The sequence below is a fragment of the Acanthochromis polyacanthus genome, chromosome 13, assembly GCF_021347895.1.
Source record: "Acanthochromis polyacanthus isolate Apoly-LR-REF ecotype Palm Island chromosome 13, KAUST_Apoly_ChrSc, whole genome shotgun sequence".
In the NCBI taxonomy this organism is placed as follows: Eukaryota; Metazoa; Chordata; class Actinopteri; family Pomacentridae; genus Acanthochromis; species Acanthochromis polyacanthus.
The window spans coordinates 1068132-1077454 of NC_067125.1; the positions used below are offsets into that span (position 1 = coordinate 1068132).

A 9323-nucleotide genomic window follows, 5' to 3' on the forward strand; every position below is an offset into this window, starting at 1 on the left:
TGGATTCTTCAAGTACATCTGTCTATTGTACACTTTCATGTGCTTACAGAGTTTACACAGTTCATTAACACTCACACTTTGTTACTGCAGAGCTGCTCACAGAGGCACATCACATCAGTCACCAACCATGGAAGAGTCCTGGGTGGGCGCAGATCCTTGGACGCTATCGGACTCTATTCAGCAACCCTCATGGCAGACGACGAGCGGTGGCAGCGAGGAAGAGCTCTGCTTGACTTCACAGGTATACAGCAATTATAACTACCTCACACGCATCCCTAGTGCGTAAAATACCATAAAACATTCATCTGAGTAAAAGTTGGAATATGTTGCGGCTCTCTCTGTGTGACTTGACAGTACGAGCGTAGGTTTTATCTGCTTTGTTCACATTGGTTGACTTTAGTTGAGATAGGCAGTATTCCAACACCAGGGGTTGAGTCTGCCCAAGAGCTTCAGTTTGTTGAGGCTTATCCTAATTTATTTGGGAGATAATTATTTGGACCATAATCTATGTCTGGACGAAATTTAATTGAAGAGTTTTTTGCAGTAAATGCAAAGCCACCAACTTACAACTCATGCCAGGGACGCATACCTTAATATGTGATTCATCCAGCACCCCAGACAATAATCCAACAGATTATCTGCGTTTTATAACGTCTATCACAGGCTATGTTTGATGAAAATTCCTAACCTGAGAAGGTACACCAAACAAATTCCATTCTGTTCAAGTAAATATGAGTGGTATAAAAAGTACAGCACGCAGGCTTATACAAAGTATAAAGCTAGCAGAAAATGGAAAAGTACTTCAGGAAAATAAAACTATTAGCGACTGTCTTCCGGCGATACAGTACACACAAACACTATGTCTCCTGAGCGTCTTCCCTCAAAATCGCCACATAGAGCTGCATCCATCCTCCAACAACTTCCAGAACCGGTCTTCAAGTCGAACTAGTAAATATCACAGACGCAAACTATCAACTCTAAACGCAAAGAATTCAAAACATGCTAAATCTTACGAACTGGTAACTAGTGTAATGAAACTCTTTTCAGACGATCACGGTCTCGTTATTGCCATTATCCTACCAGACTACACGCAGTTACTCCTGTCAAAGAGAACAACAGATTTCATCTGTCAAGTAAATAGAGTGGTATTAAAAAGTACAGCACCAGTAGACAGAAAGTATAAAGCAGCAGAAAATGAAAATACTCAGGTAATTAAACATATTGGAGCTTTCTGCGCCTGGCACGATACAGGGTACACAACCATAAACGATCACTGAGCGTTTATCTCCAACTTCAACGCATGCAGTAGATTGTGTCTTCTGTCATGAGGCTGCCAGGCCCTCAGGGTCGCAATCAGCAGGATGATGACACAGACGTGCTGATCGGCCTCCAGTCATAATCCTCCAATAACAGTCATTTGGAGATAAGAATGCAGCAATGGAAAAAACACCCCATCGTAAACACTCAGCAATTGAGATATTCAGTTGGGAGCCCAGCTCATCGAATCGTCAACGATTACCTTGTGCCTTTGAAGAAGACGCTCGCGCCACATGTGATATTCGAAAAACAGCAGCAGCTCAGTTTGTTTCGACATGTTCCACTTTTAGTGTTGTAGCTTTATTTCATTAATAAAATTGCCTTTTTTCCAATCACTCATAACCTATTATGATATTTCTCATTTTGGATTTTTTTTTTTTTTTTTTTTAAAACAAAATTTTGCAAAAATAAATTCTTAAATAAGGGATTTATTTCACTCGTTTCATGTTGGATTGAAGTGCTGTATTATTGAACAAATACGTTATTCATGTTTAAAGGAAATGTACAACACAGTAATGACTTAAAAAGTAAATTGGTTGAGGTGAACTGATGAGGGACTGTTGATGGAGAAGTTGTGAAAGTCTTTCAGTTTAGAGCGTCTCTATAATATCTAAGTGGATTGTATGAGGTGTTGTTCCTTGGGACTGGTGAATCGAGCCCTCCGAGGATGAGCTGTGAGGTGCTGCCAAGACATCATTACACCATTTATAAGCAACATGATACTGTCTCAGGACGGAACTACGCTATGTGAGACAAAGGAGCACCAGAAATGAGTGATATATCAAATTGAGTGACACTCAACCTTTACGGAGCAAAGGACGATTCTTCTAGATGTGTCGTCTCAAGTGTCTACCCTTCTACGGTACACTATCTGCTCTTTTATTCACGGATAACGGTCTCTGCTGCCTTGCATAGTACTCGCGCTCAATTCGACAGCCAAAGGGATACATTCCTGCTGCTAAGTACCTCAACCCCCTCCTCCCTCCCCTCACCCTCAGGCTCGCGGGTTCAGGCAGGAGGACAGGCATCCTGTCTTCCTGCGCGGAGCGCTTTCCTGGACCATGGTCCTGCTGACCGGCTGGTGCGTAGCTGCGCAGCGCAGCTTTTCTGTGTCGCCTGGGCTGTGTTCGACTAGAGCTTGATGTTCAGCGTCAGTGCATGAGGGTGATCGCCAGACGGCATTACGCCCAGGAAGAAGGCATGTTGTCGCATAAACATTATCGAAGGCAGCTGCAGTCGGAGCACAGCTTTCATGAGGGTCGATCGTTAACGACTCGATCCGGCCGAGTCGAGTCCATCACGGTGCGGTGAATGATCTTGTCCGTCTGTGACGACAGCAGGCCGTGTTCCTCGCTCTTACGGGAGCGGTGAGATAGCTCAGACTCACAGAACCTGTGTAGTACTCTTACGGTGGACTGTAACAGTACAAGTGTATGAAATGAAATATCTCTGCTGCCTGCATACTACACGCGCAACTTGCTGAACCACGCGCAATACAAGACTGTTAGGCCAAAGTCAATCTAACATCCTGGCAATTAGGAGAGTCTATGCGCTATGTTGATTCAGACTTTAAACTCCTCAATGACTTACAATTTCATGCATCCTTCCGTGGGATCAGTCACGTTTTTGGTGTTGCTTTTGTATTGTAAATCAATCCACATACGGTGGAGAATGAACACGAATACTTCACTCAGATATTCCCAAGATTGTCAGCACTAATTACAAGAATATGCATGCTTTCTTTTGGTCCTGTATTGAATTAATTAAATGTCGTCAGGTCGCGACAATTTTGACCATTTCGATTCAAATTGCATGTATTATAGTAGTCTGACTTGATTAGTTATATACTTCCCGCAATTTGGTGTTCTGAATCCTGCGTAGGTGTTTCTTTCGTATCAACCATGAGATTTTAGACCTTTAGACCCACAGCGTCTTGATGATGTGTGTTCCCGAGGTTTCCCATGCATCCCGTGCAGTCAATACTTTGATTTATCGCTGCTTGTCAAAGTTAATTTAAAAACAATTAAGATTGCCCCTGCTTTCCCTACCATTAGGTGAAGCCTAAACTCTCCCACTGTTAGCACATTCTGTGCTAACATTGACTCGCTGCATTGTCCTTATGAACAGCTGATCATATCAACCCATCGAGTTAAGTCTAATGAATCATTGGACACACTCCATGGTAAAACAATTAAACAATGCAAAACAATGTTAAAGCAGATTTCAAGATGGAGGTTGGTGTTGTGGAACGATCGTGTGTTCACAGGTTTAAATAGATTGTTTTTTAGACCCAGATGTTTGATAATGCTGACTTTGGAATTGCCTACCTTCCCATCTTGTCCTTGTCGGCCTCAAACATCGTCCTTCTCTGCCTTTCCCCCTCAATTGTGAAATAACTAAATGTATTGAATAGTCTACACATCCCCCCTCGTGTTCGCTTCGCATTCCGTTATGCGCTTGGTTGATAAAAAGAGAACATGCATCATCAACCTCCAGTCCCGTCAGCGTTCTTCTCCTCTCTGTCTGCTCAACCTACGGTATTCCTGACAACTACTGTGACGGTCCATTAACTCACAGATTCCTAGCAAGAGTATAATTATACCGAACCAGGTTTTTTTATCGTACGCCTTCTCCGGTATGACACTTTTAAGACGGAGAGTGAATCCTAGAGAAGGTTCCCTGCAGTTCTGTGCTGCAAACCCTCTGTACATGTGCATGAATTGCCCCCAGTATTCATACAGCTAAAGATAGCTGTTAGCTTGATAAACTTCTCTCAAGTGTCAGTTGAGTCGCGCCTCACTATATCTTTTAATTTATGAATAATTTTACCAACATGCCAAATGTACTTTCCTGAAATTGTCTGTTTTCTGAATTTTTCTTAGTAAACATAAAAGCAAGATTTGACAGTTTCTTCATTCTTCTACCTTAACCTGCAAATTTAGCCAGGGGAGGGTAGTAACATAAAACTATATGTCAGCCTAGTACTTTCACAGATATAAGAGAATGTTTCAATTCAGTGTCAGGATCTCTTAGAACAATTGCCACTATTCCTCAAAATCATTCCGTTATTTCTCTTCCAGATTCCAGTGAGGTACAAGTACTCAGTTAATACACTACAGGACGTATCAGATGCCCTTCTAGCAACATTTTCCCATTCTTTCAGGCCCAGTTTCTTAGCAGATGAAACTACACTCGTTCAAAAGTATTGGGGTAACTCACATTTATTAATTTCATTTTTTCATGTTAAAAAATACGCCAAAAATCATCCTAGCATTAATAGAACTCATGTGACCCATATTCATGATCAATTAATTCATACTTAATTCGACTCACACGCTTTGTTAAGTCTACGCACAACTTATGTCTGTTAAGTTCGGAAAATATCGTATGGCCGTTTAATAATACGACCAGAAAAATGATGGTAGAGCTTCCTTTCCTGACAAAACACAATCAGCTCTCCAAAGCCAACTGAAAATGCTAAGCTATTGTTAGATTTTTGCGATGAATTGAAGTACAAAATAGTGAATTCGCGATTAATGTATAAATCATCAACTCAAAAAACAAGTTTCATCTCATTACCGCCGAAGTCAGCCTCCGTTCAATAATTTACACTTTCTCTCTTCCCTTGACTGCGTCAGGTTAATTACTCAATATTTTCATCGAGATTTTAGAACACTTCTGCGTTACTGTCTGCCTTGCTTTCGCCTCATTAATTCACGCAACCTTAAACACGCGAACTTTCCATGTTGACTTGATGCTGGTAAGTATGTCACTAACTAACGCCTTACTTCTTATTTTGTCATTTACAATTTCTTGATTTGTCAATCTGATGATAAATACTAGAATCCAATATCATTTCTGTATGCGTATGTGATGACATGTGAGCTTAAAGCCGAGTTTCTCCTCACGCTGGATCTATATCCAGTGTTTTTTGTTACTCGTGCTCCAAGCAGTCATGAACACTAGAAATCTACCCGGCATTAGCCTAGTTTCAGTTTATAAGTCTAACAAGTTTTCCTGATTAATCAGACTCGTCGTAATCTCAAGCGGCTTTGAACTGTATGGAGTATTTTTTGCTCTGCTATTGTTTCTGCTGTTGTATAGACCCACCGTGAGTGCAGCTGTTCCACACGTTTAGAGCGTTAGCTAGCGTCCTTTTTCTGTCATCTCTTTTCGTGGTCTTTAATTGAGACAAGATCCACACTTCATTATCAAAATAGCATACTTAAATGTTCATTTTGCGCTATATTAAGAAAATCGTCATACATGTGTAGTCATAATGTGTTATGGAAAGCTTATGCCTCTTACATCATATGAGTAAAATTTGTCCTGTGATGCTTTCTTCTTTTGGCTTCACTCGCTGCCACCTTACTATGCCCTCTCGTGGAGAGCGAGCTCGATTTGACCCCACCGTCTTGTAGATTGGCCGGGATTTATAACCATGAAGAAGGGGCTAAGTCGCCTGGTTCAGAGTGAATGCTTCCGCCCAAGTGGGCGCGGTGTGCGGGGGCCAAAGGTATGGACTCTGAAGTCCCGGGCAAGGTTGATATATTTGTGGCACTTCTACTTGCCTTATGGAAAGTAAGTAGATATACGTCTTTGACGTAATGGAATCCGAGCTCACCCTTTGTGTTCAGCTTCTTAGAAGCGTTACCCTGTACGCTGTGTGCGCAAAGGTCGGCGTTTAATGTAAGAGTATCCACCGCTGTACTGAAACGGAGTCTGGATTTCTGCTTAAAAGACAGCTGTCTGTGAATACTCATGACAAGTCTTATGCAGAAAAAGGACTCCTGTAGAGGAATTTGCAAGTCTGCCAACTCACCACAACTGCAACTTGTTGGTAACAGTCCCAGAACCTCCACATGGTGCTCGCATTATCCAGTAGTCAATTCTATTTCCTCTGTACGTCATCATATTTTGGCTCATGTTATTCTTGCTCAGTCTTATATTTGCACTGATGCACTAGTGTTTTAAATCGTTTCAGCATACAGAAAGCATCAGAAGCCAACAGACCTAGAAACAATGGGAACCTGATAGTGCTTCATTGAGTTCAATCATGTTAAAGGTATTTCTCACATTGCTTCCATTTTCTTGTATAAAATCAATATAAGAAACCTCTGAAACTCTTATCCATGCAGGAAACTTAAGCTACACACCAGTCTCCAATAATATGTCGTGAATTCCCCATTCTGAATCCATAGTCATTGAAAATGCTCCAACTCAGTTAGCTTTAAAAAGGATCATCATTAGTTATCAAGACTCTTACTCTAGGAAAACAAAATCAAAACACTCTGTTAATAATTTGTCATACTCGGACCCTCAATTACAAATCTTACCTGGGGTCGAAAGTGTTCTAATGAGAGCCACCTGAAAACCTTTACTGCCTTAACATTGAGAGGGGTGGGCAACCTTCCTAATTGCAAAGCCTATAAGTATATACATACTTCCTCTTAGGGATCGTCTTGCTTCGTCCCGTAGAACAATTCACAACTCATCTAGAACCATACCATTGAATGTACTTAAAATATCCTACATTTTTATTGTTAAACTGTTCTCTGCCTGTGTGACGTTTCCTTGTTTTGTGCGATTACTTTCCAGAAAGATGTTTTCAGATACTTACGACGAATGTCATGACAATAGGACGTGCCTTGTGCCAGTCCTATCCTTCTTACATCCGAGGTCTAAGCTCCAAAACTTTAATCCACATAAACTCGGACAATATCTTAAATCCATCAATTTCCTGTTCGGGCACATTAGAAGAAGATATTTCTTTAGTTATACCTGCTTCTTACTCTCCATGGCAGGTACTTAATCACTTCATTGTATTTAAAAAATTTAAAATTCTTAACCCACACCCAGAAGAAACCAAAGTAGAAGCATGGGGTTGAAACTTTCCCGTAATGTCATCTAAGCAAACCTCCCAACCCCCAAAGCTGACAGATTACAAAACTGAGGAATAATGATTCAAAAAGTAATTTGATGAACACGATATATTATCGCCTACCCGATCCATTCGTAACTAAAAAATCTCGCAACGAATAACTCTATCACCATTTGTCATACCCTTCTTCACTATATAACTGATGAACACTCTATAGTATCACTAACACCTTAATCTTTTCCCGTCTGGCATACCCACTAAACCTTCTTTCATTAAACTAAATCTCGTCTCTTTCAACCTCCACAGCAAATTTGTTTCCCATGGCCTCCCTCTTCCATTCCTTAACTGCTAAATCTAAAGAAATGACTATGTTAACATCGAAGAGGAGACGCAACGCGTTAAGGTGGACATCACAGTGTCAAGCTTTGGTTCAGGAAGTTGCGCTCTCCACCTGCAGACAAAAACTCTAATCTCAGCTCATGATACCCATCATTTCATGTTCTTTAAACACTCTAAGTAATTCATTTTCTGTCTTTTTTCTGGCGAAAGTGGTATCCTCCAAACCCAAAGAAGACACAACCAGGTTCGTAATCATTTCGCGTGGTTTAGATGAGAAGATCTGATCAATTCTTATTATATACATAAAAGACTCACAAAATCAGATAAACGTCAACCAAACAAAAACACAGTTAATTTTCTTCCGCAATTCCAAGATACTGGATCATTACCCCAAACATCATTTACATCCTAAACTATCTTCTTTTCAACTTTGAATTCTACTCTTCCCAAGACATTTTCCTTCATTTCCAAACCAAGAAAAATCTAACAAAAGATATCAAGCCTAAAAACAAAGCGCACAAATGAGATGACCAACCAACAATATAGCCTCATCATGAGCGTAAGCTCCTTGCCGCGCTCCACGAGCAGAAAAGATAGAGCGCGCAAGTCGTCTCACATGTGGGTTAAGCCTGTTTTGATTGGTCTGTGGGCTGTCTGTGCGTCTGCCATGTATAGTGTACAGGGCCATTTGCGATACAGAGCGATAGTGTGTGTAGGCGGAGAGAAACGGTCGCTATTACGTTTGCAGCAGAAATTATTTATCCCAGTAAGCCGTCTACATCTGGTATGTCAGTAGAGATAGCTATCCAACCTATAACCAGTCTCGCAATCACCATTCTCATCAGACCTCAGCATACCCTAATGCTCTTTGAGAGGGTGAAAAAGAAGAATATTCCACAACTTTGAGAACTTTTTCTTTATCTGACCTGATATACATAAATGACCAGTCTGTCTCAACGAGCTGATCCAGCGCCTGCACAGGACCAACTACAACGGCCTATTTTACATTGATTTGTCGAAAATTGTTAAAACAGAGTAGAATATACTGTTATTATCACCATTATCAACTTTTATGCTTTTAGTGCTGATCTTGTGTATTTACCAAACTGCCAAAAACCAAAATAGTGAATTTACTTTGATATTGACAAGAAAAGCAATCAAAGCCAAAATGAAAAAACAAGTTTCAATTCAGGACTAATCATTATGAAAATATGATTAATAATTGTCCATTAGTACCACGATTGATCCAATTGTTGCCCGCAGCCGCCACAATAGACAACATGTCACTTAAAAGAGGAAAATATTGAAGGCAATTTCTTACGTTTGGACATCCTTAAAGCAAAGTGTTTGAAAAGATACTTAGATCCGACAGACCATGCTAAACGATTCTTCAAAATTCTGCTGTACAGACTTCGACTTATACAAACTTCTTACAAGTGATGAAGGTTGATCTGTCTCGTATTCACATGGGAATGAAGGTCCAGAACTTATAGTGCTTCCTTTTAAACAGTTTGAAAGAAACCACATTGAGGAATTTAAATTTTTATAACTGTTGAGTCTTATTGAGGTTATCAGGCTTCCCTACAATTCTAGCCTTTCCTGATAGGTTGCATTTCAACACCCAGTAGACCCCTGTTTCAGTCCCCAAACCTTTTTTTTTCCGCTTTGCTAGAAGGAAAAGCGTTCAGTGTCGATCCATAACTAAACATGTGCTGTCTGCGCCCATTAAGAGCCTGAAGCCATGCCGTGAGCAACAGCACAATTACCTAGAGTCTAAACTGGAACA

The 9323-nt window shown here is 40.6% G+C and overlaps 1 protein-coding gene across 1 annotated transcript in view; it reads right to left on the bottom strand.

Moving 5' to 3' along the window:
* The window catches only part of LOC127536845 (glutamate receptor ionotropic, kainate 5-like), a 55338-nt gene extending 51662 nt beyond the window's left edge, over positions 1–3676 (bottom strand). The window contains 1 exon segment of the mRNA XM_051958179.1: positions 3645–3676. Coding sequence (XP_051814139.1) covers positions 3645–3676 — 32 coding nt within the window.
* Between the last annotated feature and the right edge of the window lie 5647 nt (positions 3677–9323).